The sequence below is a fragment of the Stegostoma tigrinum genome, chromosome 22 (assembly GCF_030684315.1).
Source record: "Stegostoma tigrinum isolate sSteTig4 chromosome 22, sSteTig4.hap1, whole genome shotgun sequence".
In the NCBI taxonomy this organism is placed as follows: Eukaryota; Metazoa; Chordata; class Chondrichthyes; order Orectolobiformes; family Stegostomatidae; genus Stegostoma; species Stegostoma tigrinum.
This window is the reverse complement of record NC_081375.1, coordinates 44,077,751-44,102,298: the sequence shown is the minus strand read 5'-3', so window position 1 is coordinate 44,102,298 and position 24,548 is coordinate 44,077,751. Positions and strand designations below refer to the sequence as shown.

General features: G+C 42.4%; 1 protein-coding gene across 2 annotated transcripts in view; it reads left to right on the top strand.

The window, feature by feature from the left end:
- Positions 1-800: 800 nt before the first annotated feature.
- Positions 801-24,548, top strand: part of elac2 (elaC ribonuclease Z 2) — a 49,057-nt gene continuing 25,309 nt past the window's right edge. Inside the window, exons 1-12 of one of the 2 annotated variants that reach the window (XM_048555442.1) lie at positions 801-1,150; positions 10,297-10,347; positions 10,437-10,507; positions 11,088-11,152; positions 13,645-13,702; positions 13,794-13,862; positions 17,631-17,689; positions 18,908-18,966; positions 19,765-19,837; positions 21,168-21,280; positions 21,738-21,836; positions 24,002-24,140. In XM_048555442.1, the coding sequence (XP_048411399.1) occupies positions 864-1,150; positions 10,297-10,347; positions 10,437-10,507; positions 11,088-11,152; positions 13,645-13,702; positions 13,794-13,862; positions 17,631-17,689; positions 18,908-18,966; positions 19,765-19,837; positions 21,168-21,280; positions 21,738-21,836; positions 24,002-24,140 (1,143 nt within the window). In that variant the 5' untranslated portion in view covers positions 801-863. Of the gene's footprint in view, positions 1,151-10,294; positions 10,348-10,436; positions 10,508-11,087; positions 11,153-13,644; positions 13,703-13,793; positions 13,863-17,630; positions 17,690-18,907; positions 18,967-19,764; positions 19,838-21,167; positions 21,281-21,737; positions 21,837-24,001; positions 24,141-24,548 lie in introns of those variants that run through there. The other variant, XM_048555443.1, reaches the window with a different exon arrangement.

Below are 24,548 nucleotides of genomic sequence, written 5' to 3'. Positions count from 1 at the left end.
AGGTGGTCGTTAACTCTGATTTTTTTTATTACAGTGCTGCCACACCTGCTGAGCTTTTCCAGCAGCTTGTTTTTGGTCTAGAACACTGCTTATGGCCAGTTTACTGTGCAGTGGGACAGCTCACATTTAACTATCAGATCTTTTGCTGCGGCACAAACTCTCCCCCCACCCCCACATCCACCTCAAAAACGTATATACCAAATCCTTTGATCATGGGAACTGCAGATGCTGGAGAATCCAAGATAATAAAATGTGAGGCTGGATGAACACAGCAGGCCCAGCAGCAGGGTGCTCCTGAGATGCTGCTGGGCCTGCTGTGTTCATCCAGCCTCACATTTTATTACCAAATCCTTTATTCACTGCATTGTTAGCAAAGAGGCAATTTTTCCCTAAGCAGGTCGTTAGGTTTAATTGTACACGGTGTTTCCAAAACAGACCAGTGCCTGTCTTGATTAAACTTCGGGTTTTATATATTACATTACAGCCATTATCCATTTCTGGATAAAAGACCAAAGTAAGGCTTCAAGAAGATGTAAATCAATCATACAAAATGCTTCTATTTGTCATCGCTTGTGTTGATCAGTTGCAATTTTTAATGAGGTTAGGAGCAGTTTAATTGCTAAAGCTTCGCACCAGTTACAAAGTTGTAACCGGGAAGGTGCTGCTGGTTTGGATGTTTAAAGTGTATGTTTTTCATTTATATTGTGAGCGATGCGGAAGGTCTCGGCTGTGCAATCTTGCCTGGGCTGGGGGGGGGGTGGGGATTTAGCACCAGAAGTTGTCAGAGGCAGCGACGGAAGGGCAAGGAGAGAGAGCATGCAGAGAGAACCGGCGAGCTGACGGGTTGGCCTCCAGCTTTGCGTATGTTGTGGGCTGGCCTCCGCCGACTGCCTCGCAGAGTGCTCCCGCACCACTTCAACCTTGCCCCAGCGCTGCTGCTCTCCAGCCGTACCGGCATGTCCCTCAGTGCGGCCGGGGAGCAGTGGAGCTCCCCCGGCAGTAGGGAGAAACCGATCCTGAGACACCTAAAGACAAGGGAGAAGAGGAAACATGGAGCCACCCACGGGCCCTCCACTGTCTACCTGCAAGTTGTGGGCTCTGGGAGTAGGGAGGCTGCAGCCGCTGTCTATGTCTTCTCTGAATACAACAGGTAAAATACCACTGTAAGGGTGGTTCTTGCTGCTTTTAAAGAACAAAACCATTTTGCTGACCAACATCCCTCTTCCACTCCTCCCTCCAGTTTGTCTATTTATGTTAACCCCCCCATGTGAAAAGTCTCTTTAAAAACAATTTCAAACTGAACAAGATTCAAGGGTGTCAGAAATCAAATGAGCAAAACTTAAATAAACAAAACTTGAATTAAAATGTCACAAAAATGAATAGTGCTTGTGATTCCCAGAGCTTGTGGTGTGGCAATGGACTCTGCCTGTCTCACTGTCTCCCTCCTTTGAAGATACCCTGGGCATTGTCGTAACCGTGGAAGAAGGGCAGGTGCTTGTACTAAATGACCACCTCAACAGTTTATGGCCACCGTAGCCTAAGCTGGCTGCTGGTGAAATGTGTACAGTTGCCAGTCACTTTCACTAAGATTCTGTGGATGCTGTATGTCTCAACTAGGAAAATGACGGAAAAAGCCAAGTGGCCTCTATGATGAGTCATTGGTGTACAGCATGGAAACAGGCCTATCGGCCCAACTTGCCCATGCTGCCCAGGTTTCACAATTAGACTAGTCGCATTTGCTTGTGTTTTGTCCATAATCCCTGCATGCCTATGCCTTGCATGTAGGAAACAAAGGGATCACAGCCTGGTGAATGTTAAATGATTGAGTGATTCTATTAAGAAAATAGCAACGAGTTGTCCTGATGTACAGTCATCCCTCAACCAACAGCTCCAGTAACTGGCTGTTTTACTCATTTAGCATATTTGTGGGATCTTGTCATGCACTCATGGTGATTTCAATTGCCAACCAATAACATGACTGCGCTTCAAAACGAATCTCGCTGTCGTAAAACCCTTTGGCATGTGGTCAGCGACTATATAATTTGCTGGTGCCCATCAATATCTGTACAGATGGATAATACTGAAAAGCATTACTGATCTTTATTAGGAGGCTAAGCTGTCAGCAATCCTGTGACCAGTATTAGAAGATGTCCCATCGAGTTGGTGCTGGGACAATTTCAATGCTTCTGATGACATCTGTGCCTTTGTTGACTTAAATGTTGTAATGTAAAACAATGTTTAAGAACAATACAGAAAAGTGCTGGAAATGCTCAGTATATCAGGTAGCATCATATGTGCCAGTTACATTAACAGTTCTGATTTAAAGTCACCTACCTGAAGTACTTAATGTAGTATAAGGATTTGGAAAGGTTAATGCCTGCAGCAGTGAGTACCAACACTGTGATCTAAGAGTATGCATGAGGGAGAGGCACCATGGTTCCATCAAAGTCAGTCATGTTTCTGTCACGTTCTGTATGTAGTCATAGAGATTTACAGCATTGAAAAGGCCCTTCAGCCCCATCTGTCAATGCTGCCCAGTTTTCACAATTTAAACTAGTCCCACTTGCCTGCATTTGTCCACATCCCACAGTACCTATCCCATCAAATGACCCTGTGCAAATGTTTCCTAAATGACAATATTGAAAACTCTGCCAGCCTGTTTCAGATACTCATCGCCCTTTTGTGTGAAAAAGTGGGCCTTTGGACCCTTTTCTATCTCTCTTCGCCTCTCACCTTAAATCTATGCCCTCTATTTTTAGACTCCTCTACCATTGGAGGGAAGACTGTTGACTGTCTTCCTTTCTGTGCCTGTTGTGATTTTATAGACATCTATAAGATCATCACTCGGTCTCCTAAGTGTCAAGGAAAAAAGTCCTAGGCTGTCCAACCTCTCTTTATAACTTGAACTTTCCAGTCCAGGTGGCATCCTAGTAAATCTTTTCTGCACTCTTTCTAGTTTAATATCCTTTCTCTAGTAGGGTGAGCAGTAATGGATGCAGTACTCCAAATGCGGCCTAATCAACATCTTGTACAGCTGCAACAAGAGCTACTATATTCGGTGTTCTGACCGATGAAAACAGGCATGCTGAAAGCTGCCTTCACTACACAGTAGTGAAGCAAATGCGACTAGTTTAATTGTGAAACCTGGGCAGCATGGGCAAGTTGGGCCGACAGGCCTGTTTCCATGCTGTACACCTCGATGACTCATCTATCTTTGATACTGCTTTCAAAGAGCAATGGACCTGTACCCCTAGATTCCGTTTATATAACACTTCCGAGGGCTATATCAGTGACTAAGTCCTGCCTTGATTTGACCCATCAAAATGCAACAGATTGCATTTATCTAAATTAAACTCCATTTGCCATTCTTCAGCCCAATGGCCCACTCGATCAAGATCTTGCTACATTCCCAGGAAAACCATCCTCACGGTCCACTGTACCACCAATCTTGGTGTCATCCATAAAATTACTTACCATACCTCCTAGACTTTAATACAAGTCATATATATAAATGATGAAAAAGTGGACCCATCACTGATTGCTGTGGCACACCACTGGTCACAGACCTCCAGTCTGAAAAGCAGCTCTCTACCACCTCCTTCTGTCTTCTACCGTCAAGCCAATTTTGTATCCAGTTGTCTAGCTGTCTGGATCCTGTGAGATTTAGCCTTATTCAAAAACCCACTGTGCGGTACTTTTGTTAAAGGCTTTACTAAAGCCCATGTAGACAACTCGTAAGTGTTCTGCAGTGCCCTTATCTACCTTCTTGGCCACCCCTTCAAAAAACTGAATCAAATTCGTGAGACGTGATTCCCCACACACAGACGTGCCAACTATCCGAAATGAGTCTTTGAGATAACAAGATGTAGAGCTGGATGAACACAGCAGGCCAAGCAGCATCAGAGGAGCAGGAAAGCTGACATTTCTGAAGAAGGGTCTAGACCTAAAATGGGGCAGGGGAAGGGGATTCCGAAATAGAGAGTGGGAGAAAGAGAGGGAAGGCGGATAAAAGATGGATAAAGGAGAAGATAGGTGGCGAGGAGACGGACAGGTCAAGGAGACGGGCTTGGAGCCAGTAAAGGTGAGTGTAGATGAGGAGTTAGGAAGGGGTTAAGTCAGTCTAGGGAGGATGGACAGGTCAAGGAGGCGGGATGAGGCTAGTAGGTAGGAGATGGGCAGTGAGAGGACAGGTTAGGGAGGCGACTATGAGCTGGGTCGGTTCACACCAAACAACTGCATCTCCCAGTTGCAAACCATTTCAACTCCCCCTCCCACTCCTTGTACAACATGTCCATCCTGGGCCTCCTGCAGTGCCACAACGATGCCACTCGAAGGTCGCAGGAACAGCAACTCATATTTCACTTGGGAACCCTGCAGCCCAATGGTATCAATGTGGACTTCACAAGCTTCACAATCTCCCCTCCCCAACCGCATCCCAAAACGAGCCCAGCTAGTCCCTGCCTCCCTGACCAGTCCTTCCACCTATCCAGTCCTCCCACCTCAAGTCCCACCCCCATCTCCTACATACTAGCCTCACCCTGTCTCCACCAGCTGTCCGTCCTCCCTGGACTGACCTATCCCCTCCCTAACCTCCCACCTGCACTCGCCTTTACTGGCTCCAACCCCGTGTCCTTGACCTGTCTGTCTCCTCTCCACCTATCTGCTCCTTTCTCCATCTTCTATCTGCCTCCCCTGCTCTCCCTATTTATTTCAGAATCCCCTTCCCCTCCCCCATTTCTGAAGAAGGGACTAGACCTGAAACATCAGCTTTCTTGCTCCTCTGATGCTGTGTGGCCTGCTGTGTTCATCCAGCTCTACACCTTGTTATGTCAGATTCTCCAGTATCGTTGTTCCTACTATCTCTGTACCAAATGAGCCCTTGACTCTCCAAAAGCCTACAGATCCTGTCTCTCAGAATCCCCTCTAAGAAATTAGCCACCACACACATTATGTTCACCGGCCTGTATTTCCCCGCAGCCTTCCACAAATCATTAGCCACTCTGCGATCTTCAAGCACTTCACCTACAGCTGTCGATGTTACACATACTTTTGCTAAGGGGTCTTGCAATTTCTCTGTAGCCTTCCACAGAGTCCTAGGATATACTTCATTCGGTCCTGGGGATTTATCTAACTTCGCATTTTAAGCTTTTCAGCACCTCTAATGTGGATGGTCTTAAAGACATCATTGGTCGTCTTCTCTCCGCACCCCCCCCCCCCCCCCCCCCCGTTCCCTTGCATCCATGCCTTTCTTAACATTAAATACTGATGAGAAATATTCATTTGAGATCTCACCCATTTCTCGCAGCCCCACCCACACAAGATCTTCTTGATCTTTAAGAGACCCTATTCTGTCCCTAGTTACGATTGCCCTTCTTGCACTTGGAGAATCTCTTTGGATTTTCCTTCGCCTTATCTGCTAAGGTATAATGTGTCCCCCCTCAGCCATCCTGATTTCTCGAAGTGTACTCCAACACCCCCATACTCAAGGAATTCGCATGACCCCAGCTGTTTACGCATGTCATGTGCCTCCTTCTCTTTCTCAACCAGAGCCTCAATAACTCTAGTCATCCAAGGTTCCCTCTCCTGCCTTACCCTTCAGTGTAACAGAAATATGCTGACCCTGAACCCTCATTAACTCACTTTTGAAAGCCTCCTACCTGTCTCTTTGCCTGCAAACAGCATCCCCAAGCAATTTTCAAAAGTTCCTGTCTCGGACAATCAGGATTAGCCTTGCCCCAATTTAGAACATGAACCTGTGGACCAGCCCCATTCTTCTAATGGAATTATGGTCGCTGGTCCCAAAATGCACCCCCACTAACACTTCTATCACTTGTCCTGCCTTACTTCCCAAGGAGGTCCAGTTTTGCCCGTGTTTCAACAGAGTCATCTACATGCTGTGTGAGAAATTCTTCTTGAACACATTAATAAATTTCTAACTATTCAAGCCCTGAGCAGTCTGGTAGTCCCAGGCGATTGTTAGGAAAATTAAAATTCTGTGTTATTTTTGCAGCTATCTGATTTCCTTACATATTTGCTTCTCAATCTCCTGACTTCTGAGGACCTATAGTACAATGCTTTCAAAGTGATCTCTCCTTTTTATTTGAGTTCTACCTATACAGACTCAGTGGACAACCCCTTTTCCTGAACTGGGAACGAAAGAGCTTTTTCCTTTCATGTTCAAAGGCCAATGAGTTTCGTGCTACGTTAAATGGTGCAACTCCAGATTCTAATGTGATGCTTGGTTTTAGTTTCCCAACTGCAAATCTTTTGAAATACTTTAAGTCTCTCGTCTTCCTAGAGTCATACAGCACAGAAACAGATCTCTCGGTCCAACCAGGACCTGTCAACAATAATCCCACACTAAACTAGTCCCGCCTACCTGTGCTTGACCTATACCTCTCCAAACATTTCTTATTTATATATGTGTCTAAATGTCTTAACGTTTTAATTGGACTTACATCCACCATTTCCTCTGGCAGTTCATTCCACACATGAACCACTCTGCGTGCAAAAAGGAACCCTCGTGCCTTCTTTTAATCTTTCTCCTCCCCTTAAAAATATGCCTCCTGGCCTTGAAATCCCCTACTCTAGGGGAAAGACACCTGCCATTTCCACTCTGTCTATACCCTTCATGATTTTATAAACCTCTATAACGTCACCTCTCAACCTCCTACGCTGCAGTTTTAACAAAGTCCCAGCCTATCTGGCCTCTCCCCGTTACTTAAATTCTCCGTTCCTGGCAACATCCCAGTAATTCTCCTCTGAATGTTCTCTAGCTTAATATCCTTCATATAACAGGATGACCAGAACTGGACCTGATATTCCAGAAGAGGCCTCACCAATGTCCTGTACATCCTCAACATCATGTTCCAACTCCTATACTCAAAAGTCTGTGCAATGAAAGGACAAGTGTGCTAAACACCTCCTTAACCACGCTATCTATATGTGACGCAAGTTTCAAAAGAATTATGTTTCTGAACCTCTAGACCTCTCTATTCTACAACACTTTTAACTGTATTAGCCCTGTCCTTGTTTGTTTCACCAAAATGTAATACCTCGCAGTTATCATCTTAAACTCTATCAACCACACTTCAGCCCATTGGTCCAATTGATCAAGGTATCTTTGTAATCTTAGATAACCTTCTTCACTGCCCACTATATCACCAATCTTGGTGTCATCTGCAAACTCACTAACCATGGCTTCTGTATTCTCATGTAAATCAATTATATAAATGACAGGCAAAAGTGGACCCAGCATCAATCCCTGTGGAATGCTGCTGGTTACAGGCCTCCAATTTGAAAGGCAACCCTCCAACATCACTGTCCCCTGCTGTTAAGCCAATGTCATGTCCAATTGGCAAGCTCACCCTGAATCCTATGTGATCTAATTTTACTAATTAGTTACCATGTGGAACATTGTTTACTTGGATTGCAGTAAACAGTAAAATTTGACAATGTCTACTACTCTGCCCTCATCAATCCTTTTGGTTACTTCCTCAAAAAACCTAAGTCTGTTTCCCACGCACAGAGCCATGCTGACTAACCCGAATCATTCCTTGCCTCTCCGATTGCATGCATATCCTATCTTTTGGAATCCCTTCCAACAACTTGCCCACACTGAAGTGAGAGGGAGAACAGGACTGTATAGGTGTTTGATTCAGGCTGACTCCAGAGACCTTTCACACCGTTGCTCTAGTCCACTATCAGCCCCACCACCATTGGTTAAGGATGAGAGCACTGAGTCTGCCCTGATGTCCCGGCCTGCTGGTTTCATACTGCAATTGACAACTCATACCTCCTGCAATTTTTATGGAGTTGGACCTTTTTCGTAAATCACGTGCAGTTCATCATTCCTTGGATGAGCCCTGAACCACAGACTGGATTCAGGAAACTTGTGAAAGACACGTTTAAGAAGTTTTAGCAATACCCCACCCTTGGATCCTACGCTATCTTTTTGAACATATACAGCTACGTACGATATACAGAATCAATGAAGTGCAGAATGATGCCAAGTTTGAAATGCTGATTAGAAACAAAAATACCCATTAGCCATCGGTTCTGATTAGACAAATGCTGCTCACTCAGCCTTATGATGCATTTGGACTTCATTTTAAAATCCTTATCTTTACTATTTTACTGTCCTTCTTTGGCCTGGCCTTTTTAGCAGTTTCTGTCACCCCCTCCAGATCTACAAATTTGAGATATCCATATTACTGCAGACCTGCAAATTCGATCTATTGCCTATTGCCCCCTGTGGTATTAGTAGCTGTGTAGGCCCCAAAATCTTTAAGTCATTTACGGTTTAAGATCCTCCTAAGCTACCTCTTTTTAAATCAAGTTATCAATCAACCTGTCCTCATGTCCTGTAGTTATTTCAGTTTTTCTCTGATTCTGCTGCTGTGAGGCACCAGTTTACACTTCTACTCTAGAGGTGATAAGTAATTCTGAAATCATTCTTTCAGCATGAGTGGAGACAACTTCCGAATTGGCTACCTTTCTACTGTCTTAAGATGTTGACAGTTGTAATTTGAGTGAAGGTTCTGGTCCCCTGCATTACCAGGGCATCTGTTTGAGTGCCCTGTGTAGTTGTGTATTGGGCTTCTAAACATCTTTTGGTTTGGACAAATATTGACTAATTTTGAAATAAGGCTGTTCAAGCTAGGTGATGTTTGAGAACTTAAGTTTTGAAATATCACCTACGCCCTCACCTGACAAGGGGGTAAATCGGGCCAGGACAGACACTTAATGGTAAGGTCCTGATGAATGTTGCCAAACAAAGTGACTTTGAGGTGCAGGTTCACAGTTCCATGAAAGTGGAATCACAGGTAGACAGGGTAGCAAATGTGAGATAACAAGGTGTAGAGCTGGATGAACACAGCAGGCCAAGCAGCATCAGAGAAGCAGGAAGGCTGACATTTTGGGTCTGGACCCTTCACTTGCCTTTTATTGGTCAGTGCATGGCGTTTAGAAGTTGGGATGTCATGTTGCAGCTGTACAGGACGTTGGTTAGGCCACTATTGGAATACTGCATGCAATTCTGTTCTCTCTGCTACTGTAGAAATGTTGTTAAACTCGAAATGGCTCAGAGTATTTATAAGGTTGTTGCCAGGATTGGAGGGTTTGAGATGAAAGGCTGAATAGGCTGGGGCTATTTTCCCTGGGGTGTCGAATGCTGAAGGGTGAGCTTTGTAAAAGTTGATAAAATCATGAATGGCACAGATAGGGTGAACTTCCAAAATCATTCCCATCTCACCCTAAACCTATGCCCTCTAGTTTTGGACTGCCCCCACCCCAGGGAAAAGATTTAAAAGGACCTAACTGGCAACTTCTTCACACAGGGGCTGGTGTGTGTATAGAATGAGCTGCCAGAGGAAGTGGTGGAGGCTGGTACAATTACAGGTTTAAAAGACATCTGGATGTATACATGAATAGGAAGGGTTTAGAGGGATATGGGTCAAATGTTGGCAAATGGGATAAGATTAATTTACCATATCTGGCTGACATGTAAACTCATGCATTTCAGAATTCACATGCCACAAGTTAAAAGTGGAGCTTGGGGTGGGCTTCGTTGGCAGGGAGACCAGGATTGGGAAAATTCCAGGTGTCCTGTTCAAGATTCATCCTTCAGTCACTCTACCCATGCCACCGCAGCAAGTTCTTGCGGATGATCCTGTGACTGTCTAAACAAAACGATGAGCCAAAGTGCTTTGGGATTTCTGCTGTTATGGAAGATGCAATAGAAATGCATATTCATTCTTAATAAACTTGTGTTACTCATGTGTAGTTGTGGGCAGTCCAGCAGAAGAGTGGTGGAGACGATATTCAGAAACCCATGCAGAAGACACTGTAGGGGAAAGCTGTCCTTTTAAATATACCGGCTTTGAGGAGTAGTACAATGGATTTGACCTGCACTTTCAAATGAGGAAGAAAAGGGTGAAAATTGGTATTGCTGACAATTATGTATATCAAAGAGGGGCTAATTGGGCCAACTTGCTGTCAATTTCCGTTCATCCTTTAATAGATTTTCATGCCTTAAACCTTCAAGACCTACATTTGTTCTATTCCTATCTTTTTAACTTGATAACTAAGCCCCGTTTAAAATATTCAATTGTTTTCTACTTCAGCTTAATTGTAGAAAGTGAAACCGAGACAGATTTTGCACTGTTGTGGTGTTTGCAATAAAAATAATCATCTGATTGTACTGCCAAATGTTTTGCATCTATTGTCAGAAATTAGCAGGTTGAATTCAAGTGGATTTGACCCCGCATAACTATATACAGTATATATGTGTTCTAGGTATCTCTTTAACTGTGGAGAGGGGACTCAGCGACTGATGCAGGAGCACAAGTAAGGATGTCTCTGTTCTTGGTGCAAAAACAAATCATTTTGGGCGTGTGCGCACCTTTTTTGTAAAATGTTTTCAATCTCATTTTCAGGCTAAAGATTTCTCGCCTTGACAATATTTTTGTGACGAGGATGAGTTGGTCCAATGTCGGAGGATTATCTGGTAGGAAAATGGATTGAATGTAGAATTCGAGCCAGTTTTTTTTCTTTTAAAAAGGTAAAGGTTTAAAGCATAATTGAGTTGAGAATCTAAGCACTCAAATGTTTCCAGAATTCTTGTACCAGAAAACTGGAATGATCTGAAATGCAAGGTCATATTGGGTAAATTGTGGTGCTGTATCAGGATTAAATCTGAAGGTCTTGTGGTTGCATGAGGGATTTGGCAGGTGGATGGGTGAAGGGTTTGTTGTGTTTGAGATCTGTGGATGATTTCTAATTTATTTTTAGACAGCCCTAGTTACCTTGTAAGGAAGAGGCTCTGTTAGGAGAATGTCAGGAATTGGGGAACAAAACGTTTTGAAAGACATAACCTCAAGGGTTATAGTCTCCAATAATAAAGGGTTGAGAGACACTAACCATGATCCAATGACGGATTAGACTCAGTGGTGCAAATGGCCTAATTGGCCTTGATGTAGCTCTTTGGGCTATTTTGGAAGGTTGGGTAAATTGATTGGCTATGATAAGGCTAGGAAAAGGTGGCAGCTCCTTTCTGCCAGAAAGACTAACTCTGTCCTGTTCTTCAGGCATGATTCTAACGTTAAAGGACACAGGCGTGTCCAAGTGCGTGTTCTCTGGACCTCCGCAGTTTGTAAGTACAAAGGAGATTTGTGCATTACAGGCCCATGACATGTTTACTATACAATTTGACATTTTTCACTTCTAGCTCTTGTACAGACAAGGAAAATAAATAGCTTGCTGAAAGTTTCTGTTGTTCCTCTAATGCATGTTGATCTGCTCATCCCCCGAGATATAGTTAATAACCGAACCTGTGACATTCCTTCAAGTGTTATTTGGCCTTGCCTTCTGTTAACATCCACCCCAATCTTGCTAGGCATTTCTGGCTGCCTCTGTTTTTGAATGCCTGCCATTCATTTGTTATCTTGCAACCTATTTTGTCAAGTTCCACCATATATATCATAAGACCTTCGCTTCCTTGTGTCCACATGGCCTCCGCTTGGCTTTCATGCAACCTCTTGGTGATATCATCTTGAAGGGGGTTTCAGATTAACCTTGCTTATCTCCTTCATTGATCCCTAGTCGTCCTGTCTCCAATTGGTGTATCTAATGTTGAAGGCATAAGAAAACTCTGAAAAAATCCAAACTCTCTTCCAGCCTGTCAGAACCATCTGAAAACGTTTAGATGTTCACCAACACCCTCCACCCCAACCTTAAGTTTACCTGGACCATCTCTGACACCTCTCTCTTCTTCCTGGACCTCTCTGTCTCCATCTCTGGCATCCACCTGGAAACCGATATCCATTTTAAGCCTACCATCTCCCACAGCTACCAAGAATATCCCTGCTCACCCACCTTCCTGTAAAAAGGCCATCCCCTATTCCCAATTCCTTTGCCTCTGCCGCATCTGCTCCCGAAATGAGGCATTCCCCTCCCGAACATCCCAGATGTCCTCCTTTTTCAAAAACTGCAACTTCCCCTCCATAGTGATCGAAAATGCCCTCGACCATGTCTCCTGCATTTCCCGCGACTGATCCCTCACACCCCCATTCGCAATAACAACCAAAACAGAATTTCCCTCGTCCTCGTGTACCACCCCACCAACCTCTAAATCCAACGCAACATCCTCCGACACTTCCTCCATCTGCAATCTGACCCCACTACCAAAGACAATTTCCCCTCCCCACCCTTATACGCTTTCCAGAGGGACTACTCTCTCCATGACTCCCTTGGCCATCCCACACTCCCCTCCAGTCCCACCACCCCCGGCACCTTTCCCTGCAACCGCAGGAAGTGCTACACCTGCCCTTGTACCTCACCCCTCACCCCCATCCCAGGCCCTAAGAAGACTTTTCACATCAAACAGATATTCACCTGCACATCTGCTAATGTGATATACTGCATCCGCTGTACCTGTTGTGGCCTCCTCTACATGGGGGAAGCCAAGCGGAGGCTTGGGGACCGCTTTGCGGAACACCTACACTCGGTTTGCAACAAACAACTGCACCTCCCAGTCGCGAACCATTTCAACTTTGTGAAATTTGTGGATGTATTAAATGGCAGTGCACACTCCAGTGGCTGAATAGTCTACTCTTACCACATTCTTTAAGCTTGCGGTCCAAACTGTGCGATATTCCCTCCAGGCACTGGATTGCCAGCCTAACTGATGTTCTCGGGTACTTGAAGCCACAGCCTTCTGCCTGTGTCTACTGAGCCATAGCTAATGACAGTTGGGGCGTTTCTGTGAAGACTTCTGTGTTGTCAGGAAAACCAGTTTCCTGCTTTACCAGCATGATGTGGAGTTGCTGGTGTTGGACTGGGGTGGACAAAATCAGAAGTCTGTCAACACCAGGTTATAATCCAACAGGTTTAATTTGAAATCACGAGCTTTTGGAGTGCTACTCCTTTGGGCAAATTGAAGAGAGGCGCATGGGCACAGACTTTGTAGGCAGAGGGATCAAAAGATTGCCCAAATTTGTGATTGGAGTGTTGACAGTGAAAAACAAGTCTGTGCAGGTGATAACAAGTGTCAAGACAGTGTAAGTAAAGTGTCAGCAGCTGAATAGCAAGTGAGGGGATCACCTATGATCTGATTAATTGAGGCTGAGTGATAGTGACAAAAAAATTGAAAGTAAGATGTCTTACCACCAGTTTAATGCAGGAACTCCCTTTGCCTCATGTATCATCTGAACAGATACAAACCTGCCTGACCTACCTTTAAAAAAAAATTCAGTTTATTAAATGGGGATTATTTTCTTTACTAACAGTGATAGAGGCTGTGCTGTTTATTTTTAATGAAGCATTGGACTGTTGTGTAGCCAAAAGAAGTGGCATTCTGATCTTGCTCATAATGTAATGGGGCAGAGGCCTGGACTGTACATGTTTAGAATCAGTCCTTTTGAGTTGTTGAACAGGGCTTTATTTTTTTGTTTTAAATTGGTAAAATTGATTTTTTTAACTGGTAGTCTCGTCTTGGAAAAAAAAGCAACTTTGTAAGTTATCAATTACATGAGCTATAATAAAAATGATCAAGGTTTCAATATTGCAAATTGCTTGGGCTTTTGAGTTGATGTATCATGTATTAATTAACCAACTCACAACAGTTTTTAAATTTATCTTTGACAGGATAAATTCTTGACTGCAATCAGGTCATTCTCTGGGCCACTACAAGGGCTAGATTTGGGTAAGACTTGTGAAATTATGATTATATTCAGCAATAGTGTGCGTGAGTTAATCTCTTCAATAAATTATTGAATGTGCTCCTTTCTTGCCAGCTGTTCGCCCGTATACCCACCCAGAATACACTGATGATACTATGACAGTGCATCAGGTACCCATATTTGGTAAGTATTATTTTCCTGTTCCACCTTTTTTATCTGGCTTTCTATTTGTAATGAAAGTAGATTTTTGTTTCTGACTGGTCTCTTCAGATCTGGATAATCTGGGCTGCTCTTTCAGGGGAAGAGGTTTGGAATTTACTGGCTGCTGTTAATAGAACAAAACCGCATAAACAGCAAATCAACTATGACCCTGTTTCCCCAGCTCAGAATTTCTCCTTTTAAGAAGTTGTGAAAAAGTCATTGTGCGCATTGGAAATTTTCTTCAAAAGGCTTTCTGGAAATCTCATGACGGCTAATTCTGCTGCAAACCCATGTTGGGGCCATTTCAGTAGTGACTGTATTGAGCATGCCCTGGAGACTGCAAGTAGTTGGGGGAATAAAAAGCCTCTGAGGCAGAGTTGTCCAACTGACCTCTTCTGTTTCTGACATGTACTTACTTTTTGAATCTGGGATAAGATGGACTTGCTCTGAAGAGTGATCGAACAATGTGGTTCCTGAGCAGGATGTGGCTGCCAAAACACCAGAGACGACTGTACATTAATTGATTTGTCTGACACATCAGAGTGACAATCTTTGGAACAAATTGCACCTTTTTGCTTTTTTGCCTTCAAAAATAACACTAACAGCCAGGAAATACTTTCTTTTTTTTATTGCTAAAGTGAGTTTCTATAGTGTGAAACAAGTTTAATTTCTTGAAGTGCATGTGTTTGGAGATACTTAGGGAAATAAGCATTTATATTTCCACAATGCTGCCTACTAGCTTTTGCGTCTTCCCCCTCTTTCCTGTTATTGATACTTATAATTATTTTTATTAAAAGAACTGTTGATTGGCTTTAATTAAAGCCAGATATAGATGGTATATTTAATTTGTCATCTTGATATCTCATTGGTAGCTCTTTGTTATGACAGAATTTGAATATTGTTTTGACAATTTTTTTTTCCCAAAGTCTTTTGTCCAGCACTTAGGACAATTTGCAAGAATATGAATTGGGAGAAAAAACATCTGTACTGGGAGGAATGTGCTGATCAGTTCGCAGCTGGTGTTTGGAAATGTTGGAAAAACTACTAGGCTTGTTAATATTTCAAACCAGATAGGTCGATCCACATTAGTCAAGGCTTTGCTCTTCATTATGAGCAAGCAAATAAACAATATGGAGCTCCAGGAACAACACTAAGTTGGTGTTAGGGTTCACATGTGAGCCTGGGGTGTTTTTTGAATAAAACTGAGTTAAGTGATGTTAATTAACAAGTTCATTGGTATATAGTAAGCAGTGATAAATATACTAAGTGGTAAATTAATATATTGAGATGAAAATATGTGCATTAAGCAGTAAATGTGTGTCGATATAAAACAGTAATCTACTTTCTATATGTTAGAAACACATGCAAACTAATGAGTGCTGAAACTACTTTAGACGTGTTCAGCAATGAGCCTCATTGCCCCCTGCCCATCAGGGAGCCAACTTTACGGCAGCTGGTCTGGAGAACTCAGGGCTCCTGGCACCGTCGGCAATCACTGTCCAAGGTGAAGTGCCCTGATAAGGGCTGAGTCCCAGATTATTATTCGTCTGAACCTAAGACACGCCGAGTTGTCATTCCATGGTACTTTGAGTATTTTCCCGGACGTTGTGTTGTGCAGCAGAACAGGTGGTTCTGTTTGACATCCATCCAGGGCAATTTTCACAACAGTGTAAAATCACAAGGCCATTCCTCAGTCAAAAGAAGCAGCTTCCACATTGGGCCTGTTTCCCTTACACTTTTCCATTTCATTCATTCGCTCATTGTCATGTCCAATTAACCCTTAACGGTCTGCTCTGAAGATAGAACATAGAACAATACAGCGCAGAACAGGCCCTTCGGCCCTCGATGTTGTGCCGACCTGTGAACTAATTTAAGCCCCTCCCCCTACACTATCCCATCATTATCCATATGCTTATTCAAGGACTCCTGAAATGCCCCTAATGTGGCTGAGTTCACTACATTGGCAGGCAGGGCGCTCCACGCCCTTACCACTTTGAGTAAAGAACCTGCCTCTGACATCTGTCTTAAATCTATCACCCCTCACTTTGTGGCTATGTCCCCTCGTACAAGTTGAAGTCATCATCCTCGGAAAAAGACTCTCACTGTCCACCGTGTCTAATCCTCTGATCATCTTGTATGTCTCTATTAAATCCTCTGTTAGCCTCCTTCTCTCCAGTGAGAACAGACCCAAGCCCCTCAGCCTTTCTTCATAGGGCCTGCGCTACAGACCAGGCAACATCCTGGTAAATCTCCTCTGCACCTTTTCCAATGCTTCCACATCCTTCCTGTAATGGGGCGATCAGAACTGCACGCAATATTCCAAATGAGGCCACACTAGCGTTTTGTGCATAAGATATGACTTTTAATCCTGTCACTGCAGTTCGATGATCAGCCATGATCATAATGTTGGAACACGCTCAAAGAGCCAAATAGCTGCCTCCCTACCTGTGTCTCATCAAACTTGATGTTCTGTCAGGTCGACAACTTTATTCATCAAATTTATTACAGTTTAGACTCTAGACAATTCACAAACTGCTTCCTATTTTTCAAAGAGAAAAACTACAATATAACTGGGTTATAACAGTCTCAATTTGCTCTATGACAATTTGCGATGGGGAGACAAATATTCAGCATTGTAACCTTATCTGGAGCATGTGTAAATGCTGAGTATTTTTTTTGGTGTCTCAATAATCGCCTCTCGACCAGAAAACAACAAGTCAAAGAGCGATGTGTTGTGGATGTATCTTCTTTTATTCATTCATAGAATGACTGAGTTGCTGGCTAGGCAGTATTTATTACCCATCTCTAATTGTCCAGAGGGCAGTTCAGAGTCAACCACATTGCTGTGATATGTAGGCCGGACTAGGTAAGGATGGCAGTTTCTTTCCCTGAAGTACATTAGTGAACCAGATGGGTTTTCCTGACACTCGACAATGGATTCATGGATGTCATTAGATTCTTAATTCCGGATAGCTATTGAATTCAAATTCCACCATCTGCCGTGGTGGGACTTGAACCTGGGTCCCCAGAACGTTATCCAGTGATAATGCCACGAGGCCATTGCCTCCCCCTTGGAGAATTGTGGGTCCAGGACTAGAGTGTGTCTTTATTCACTTAACTGTGTAAATTTGAATTGTTCTTTAACTGCATCCAATTTGGATTCAGAGGGCAGAGGAACAGAAAGTCCGAATTTGTCGCTTGGTAAAGCCAGTGCTGACCAGATCTGCTCTCCAAAATCCACAGAGCAGCTACTGGAGGGTGCTCAGGCTGGTTTATCAAAAAAACAGATTGAAAAACCAGGTAACAGTCACCATGGAATCTAATAACGTACAGCACCTCCCCATGGTTATGTTGCATTGTTGACTTGCTTGAGTGGTAGTTGATTTGTGGGCAATCGTGAGCTGGAACCTTTATGCCGAGCAGCGTTGAGAGAAATTTGTTGCTCGCCTTAAGTATTTTATCTTTTTTAATAGTAATTCATTGTTTGGTCATGTAGAACATGTATTGCTGGTGCTAGCCATTTTCTTGTGCATTTCTCAGGACATTGCCTTAATAAATCAGAGTCCTTTGGCCTCTATAAATTTAAGGAAATCTTAGCAGTGAACAAATGAAGACGCATTTAGCTGCTCTTAGTTTGTGGAATGATATTGGTGTGTGTTCAGCAAGTGAAAAGTGGGAGAGGTCAGATGCCCTCCTGTTTGTTTTTCCCTGAAATCTTTGCTAACAATCTTTTGCCCTTTTTTTTTCTAGAGAGAAGCCCAAAATCAGCACCAAGGGATCCTTCCCTCGTGGTGGCTTTTGTCTGCAAGGTAGGTTTTTACCCAGTATTCGCCCTGGAACAGATGGAAGTGTTTTTTTAAAAAAAATCACGAACCGTTTTGGTAGGATAAAGGCGATCAGTGGCGTTTTTCTGTGCCCATTTTCTGGTGACTGGATCTGACTAAACCCCATTCAAAGGCATCAAGGAGATAGCCTAGACCCTAACTTTTATCTTGCTGAAAGGCAAATGGAAAGTGTAGTTTCTTTTCATTCTTTGAGGTACAAAAAAGGACTGTGCAGACAGAACAGTTTTCACTGCTTTGATATCCGTAAGTATATTGACATTGAATCATTTGGATGTAATTTGATTGCTCACACGACTTGGATTTATAAATTTATTCTTACCCCCAGTTAAAATGCAAACAAAAGTGTTAACTCTGTTGGAAAACTTAACAGAATAGTAGATTATTTAACTCCTAAAGGGGTATCTAATTCAAATATAGTAACATCCCATAAATGCACACTTGGTGTGGGTGCTGTCAGAGCCACATGTGAGACAGGGAACCCAAGGTTTTCAGCTGGAACAGAGATTATAGCTGTTTCCACCACAGGGTCCAAATAACTGTTGGAAAGCAAAGCTAAAACGCTGTCCCCAGTTTGTGCAGCTTCTGTTGTTCTAGATGTGTTTTTTTTAAATACCCAAGGCCCTTCAAAAAGCTGTTTATTTTATTGGCTTGGAAAAGACGACTTGATACCTGCGGCTCAAAGCTACCCCCACCACACCCCAAAAAATAAAAAAATCACCTATTGCAGCCATAGTATTGTCACAGTAGACTAAAGGCAACTCCAGGGGCATTTTTCTGTGATCAATTTCAGCCGACAGGGAATAGCACTAGAACAGTGACGTGTAAGTGACATTTTCTCCGCAGTGAGTTCTTACAGTCTGAGGTGCACTGCCTGACAGAGCGCTGTAAAAAGGTACAATAATTTCTTTCAAAAGCAAGCTTGAAACATATTTGTGTGATGGTTGGCTGGGGAGGAATTGAGGGAAGGAAAGGAACAGGGTTGAATGGAGAGGTTCTTTTGTTGAGCCAGTGTAGGCAATGCGGGCTGAATGGCCTCCTGTGCTATATTATTCCGAGGACTGAGACAATTGGGCTTTGAAAGTCAAATGGCCTACTCACACTGGTTTCTATCAAGGTGATTCGTTTCAAGCCCAGACAGTCCTTTTTACTGAGCTGTTCTAATCAAGCAATGTTCACTTGCAGCTTCATCCAAAGAAAGGAAACTTCCTTGTCATGAAAGCAAAGGAACTTGGTCTGCCAGTGTAAGTAGCAGCATTCTGATCCTTGTCTATTGAACCTCTGAAGTTGGAGGGAAGAAATTACCATCAATATTAGCAATTAAACCTGAATGGAAATGTGAACTACAACTATTGGAAATGTTTTTTTTAAAGTGGGACCTACTTTCCATTAACCTACTGATTTGAAAGTAGGTGTACAAATTAATGTAGCACTTCATCACAGCTGACAGGAATAACTTTATTTTCTTGCACAGGAGCAATCATCAGATTTAACTTCCCGATAGTGTCTCTGCAACATTAACTAGAGGCTATTTTCATTTAATATGGCCACACATGGTCTGAATGCTGTTTTACATAAATTCCTTAACTATTGCTTAATAGTGGTCCTTAAAAGTAAATTTTGCATCTTTTCGTAACCATATTCAACAATCCTATCATGGTTGATTTTTGTTGACTGACTGGAGAATCCACAGGAGGGAGACTCTGTGCAACCCAGGCACACAGGCTTGCAGATCTAGAATGAAGTTCATGTCACTAGACTGTCGAATATCTGCCCCTCCCCAACCCCCTAGCTCTCAGCAAGATGCCAGCTTCTCGCTGCCCTGTGAAAGTAAGTCATTAACCACCGTTATACAGTTTTGTATTGTCATGTCATTGTTAGATTTTCAGAGGCTTGAGGGAACAAAACAATTCACTAACATTCAGTTTTGCATTCAAGATTTCAGCTCCTTGTTTACCTGCCAATAATTTTATTGACTCCTTTACAGTATTTGGTAGGCTATGCATTTATTCTTTCTCTCCCCGATGCATTTTGTGTTTCAGGGGAACATCTGCTATTGGTCCAATTGTGGCTGCTTTGAAAGATGGAAAAAGTGTAACGTTTGAAGGCAGGGAGGTTTGTTATTTCTTCAGACTTTACCAGTGAATTGGATTCATGCATGTGTTTTATGTGGCACTTGTGCAACTGTATTGCAAATTATGGCAAAGCTGCCAGCAACATCGAAGAAGTCTGCTGCCTCTAATTGTCACTAATTTAACTTTGCTTAGTATTCCATTAAAAAGCACTTAAATAACAAATGGCTGTCTTTTTCTAGCTTTTGTTTGTGCTAAATTCATTCGGGGACAGTGCAAATTACATAAATGCAAATTAATTCATTCAATTTTAGTTAGTTTGGGAATAGAGATTTTTGGTATCGTGAATGTTAATGCATGTGTAAAGTCATCAATCTTTTAAAATTGATGGAAGCAGGAAATCTGTGGAGCGAAACAGTAATGGCATTCTTCATTGGTATAGTTTGGATAGCCTAATGCTTAGAAAGTGTGCTGGGGGGGGCTTGAGAGAGAGGTTGCCATTTAGAATGGCTGTATGGGCCGCTGTAGTGGTGGTCTTTTATTTTTTAAACAGCTTTTGTCGGTGAGTTCAACTTAACCAGGGTCTGTGAATAATTTCAAGCTCCTTGTGCTTTTTAAACAAGTCATCAAATTATGTTCCAAGGAGGGGTCACAGGATCTGAAACGTTAACTCTTTGATTTCTCTTCACAGATACTGCTAGACCAGCTGAGCTTCTCCAGCAATCTCTATTTGTGTTTCTGATGTACAACCTCCGCAGTCCTTGTGGTTTCCATCAAATTGTGTGCCTGTTGGAGCCAAACTTGCTTTAAAACAAACAATGACGCTGTTACATATAATCCTTTATGAAGAAATGACTTATAATTTGAGATCTGCATGTTTTCCTTGCCTCTTTTTGGTTGTTTTTACTTCTGTTGTTTCTTTTAACCATTGGAGCTTCTGGTTTTGTAATCAAGACAGTGCCTGAGAATATTGACTTTTTGTGCACTTATCACTGTACTCATGTACACTGTACACCTGTTCTTCAGTGCATGAGAGTGTAAAAATCTAATTCTACATATGTAAAGTTCCATCTGCTTCAAATGTCACAACATCTGAACAGATATTTTAAGACCCAACAGAAGTCATACTTATCTGATGCTGATCATAGAGGGTTTGGAACAATTTTCTGCTAATTTTCTCCGTACTACGTCTGCTAGGCATGAGTTCTGCATTCCTAAGGTACAATTAATCCACATTTTAAATACTTGATAGAACTTTACTTGACCTGTTACTTCTCATTGTCATTAGAAATGCACATTTGACTGGTTTTGTGCTACTTCGAAGGCATGCAAGTTGCGTTTGATGCTGAAATCCCATTTATCCTACTTTTCAGATCCACCCTGATGATGTCTGTACTCCTACTTATCCAGGGCCCACATTTGTCGTGTTGGAATGTCCCGGTAAAGAATTTATTGGGCCCATGTGTAAGAACGAACAACTCCGCAGGTGAGTGGATTGTCATTATTTTCTTAAAAATAATTGTTAGTTGCGTTGGAAATCTCTTCTCTTGGAGAAGATGAGTCTAAGCATGAATCCCTGAGGATTCCTCTACTCCCCAAAGTGATAGTGAAAGTGATAGCTTTCCAAGCCAGATGATGACGAGTGAGCAAACATGTGTTTCCTCTCTGGTCTTTTGGACCCATTACTTATTAATTTCTTTACGAAAGGGTGAATGGGTAGATCATTCCCTGTCCTTTATCATTGTAACCCTGTTTTCTTGATTTGCCTTGGTAGTTAGTGATACATGTCTCTTGAAGCATCATACATAATGGTGGTCTTTTCAATTTTGCAGGTGTGTAGGGCTAAAACATAAAGATGTGCCTTACTAAACAAGTACTATGAAGAAGCTGAACAATGTACTTTTAGTGTCCTCTGACATTTTTATTAACTTTTTTTATTGCAGGTATCAAACTGGAGGATCTGAAAGCCCTGCTGCATTAGTCGTCCACATGACTCCTGAGTCTGTTTTGGAAAACAATGTTTATAAATCATGGATGGAGAGGTAATTGAATCTTTGGAGTATGTCATGTTGTCTTAACTTTACTGCTCTGTGTGGATGAAGGACTAATTATTATTCAATAAAGAAATAAGAACAGGCAAAGCAAATATTGCCCTAGGTGACTTCTGGGATTGCACTTTCTCATTTGTACTGATGTTTATACTAGACAAGACCGTACAAGGGAAAATTAGAAAAACATAAAGTTACCTTTGCTGTCAGATCCCATTGTGAATCCTCACTTTAAGGATTGTAAGCTTTTGTTTTTCTTTCTGCAAACTGGAATCTGGCAGCCTTGTGCAAATGTGTTCGGTGCTTTTAAAAAAGAACGTGGGTTCTTTACACAAAGGGGAAAATAATAAACAATCTGGAAAGATTTTCCCTTTGAACAGCAAAATAAAAATGAACTTTGCTTCTCCACCCAGCAATATTCTTTAATGACACTCCACTACAGTGAAGTATATCTGCCTTAACTGACAAATTTCTTCTTCAACTGAGAAGGTTGTGAGCATCAGTTTTCAGACTTTCTGACCAGATTTTATTACACTCTCAACTGAGGTGGGCAGATGCACACTAATTTGCTGACCTTTTCTACCCAAACTTTTTAAAAAGCCCTATCTAGTAAAATTGCGTCAGCAGTTTTACTTCTTTCAAGCTCTGATGGCCTGGAGACTACTAGAAACTGATATTTTTTTGGATGTGAATCGTTTATTCTCAACTGCATCGAATTGTGGACCCTGGCTATCTGTTTCTTATCCCCATTTGGTCAAAAGACTCAAACCCACTTCGATTAGCTCTCCCAGATATTTTTGTGGTCATTTACATTGTGCTGCATGTTTTTTTTGTTATGAAAGACCATTTTAAACTCTTGGTCAGAAAAGACTTTTTACCTTTTTGAAAGTTTATCTTCACAGAATTAAAACTAAATACCTCTTAACTTCTAGAATCTAAAATCTCAAAAGTTGTCCTAAACATTTTATCACTTAGTAAATTTCAATCGGAGAATCCCTACAACGTGGAAACAGGTCCTTTAGGCTCAACAAGTCCACACCGACCCTCTGATCATCCTACCCAGAGCCAGAAAAATTCCATGTTCCCCCACTCCCTTCACGCACCCACCGCAACTCACCAAATCTACACGTCGCTGAACAGTGGGTAATTTTAGTCTGGCCAATCCACCTTAACCAGCACGTTTTTGGACTGTGGGAGGAAACCTGCGCAGCCACGGGGAGAGCGTGGAAACTCCGCATAGACCGTCGTCCGAGGGTGGAATCGAACCAGGGTCCCTGATGCTGTGAGGCTGCAGTGCTAACTATTGTTCTTTTGGTAGTGGTCAACAGCTGTGTATCTCAAACTGCTGCAATATGTCTGTCAGTAATAGACTGTGTATAATATTTCCAATAGGTGACAGAGCTTAGCATGGTGCAGTATTCTGTTACGTTCGATAACGGTTCAATAAATGTCGTTATCAAGTTTTTTTTTAAAAAACCTTCAATAGTATTTAAGTTTATGGATTTTTCTCAATGTTTGAGCTGTCGATCAGATTCAGACTTGGGAACTTCCTGCTGGGATAATTATATGGGAAAAAAGCCAAGTACTAACAATGACATAACGATAGCCCTTCAGTAAAGTCAATGACTGTTGTAATTGCTAGACCACTTATAGTTTAAAAACGCTTCACTAATGCAGGCAAGCAGATTACTTTGGCTAATATTTTTAAACAAGGTGAGTATTTATGTAACTCTGTACTTGACCAATCCACAGCCCTCCTTTAGCCTTCATGACCAGTTATTTCCACTATTCCAGGTTCTTGTTCTTGTTGCAGTGGCTGCTTGAACTGAGCTCTGGGTTTTCCCGACTGCATGAATTCTCAGATGTTTTACCCCTACGATCAAACATAAGATCTGCCCATAATTGAGGTATATCTTCTGTATCCAAGGACCCTGTTCTGACTTTCCTTAAAAGTCCATTGGGTCTTGATGGCAACTTAAAACCTGTACCCAAGTCTTTTTCTCTATTACAGCTCTTTAGATATCTCAATATATTTAGCCTGAATTTGATACATGTCAGTCCTGGGTCACCTTTTTATTTGTTGTGTTTTAAGTGGAGTGATGTGTGCTGCTTTGTCTTGGTTTTATTTTCCCCCTCTCATCCTTTTTCTCCCTCACCAGGTTTGGACCGACCACACAACACCTGATCCTCAATGAACACAACCAATCTGTCCATAACCTACGCAGCCACAAGATCCAGAGCCAACTCCACCTGATCCACCCAGAGATCTTCCCTTTGCTGCAAACCTTTCGGATCAAGGTACCAATGCCTTTCAAGATCTGAGGCTGGGGAATTGTTGGGGGGGCGGGGGTAGAAATGAATATTTACTGGCCTGAACCATGTTTTTGAGACTGATCGTAAGAGGGTGTTTTTCATAGAAGGGAGGGGTGGTCACCACTGAGCTACTTGCCTCCTTTGTTTTTGGTTTTCAGTTTTGCTTTACAGCGGCAGCTGTGTTGTATGTCCCATAATGTCCTCGGAAATTGTGATTATTCACTGTAGAGTGTTGACTGGGTTGAGAGTCTGTTTCCCTCACGATTTTCTTCAGTAATCCCCACTTAAAACCAATCCCTCCTTAAAACCAATTTAAAGGTTGTTTGCTTTCAGGGTCTGGGATGCTAGCCTGGGGCAGCAGTCTACCTAATTACGAAAATGTTGCCGGGTAAA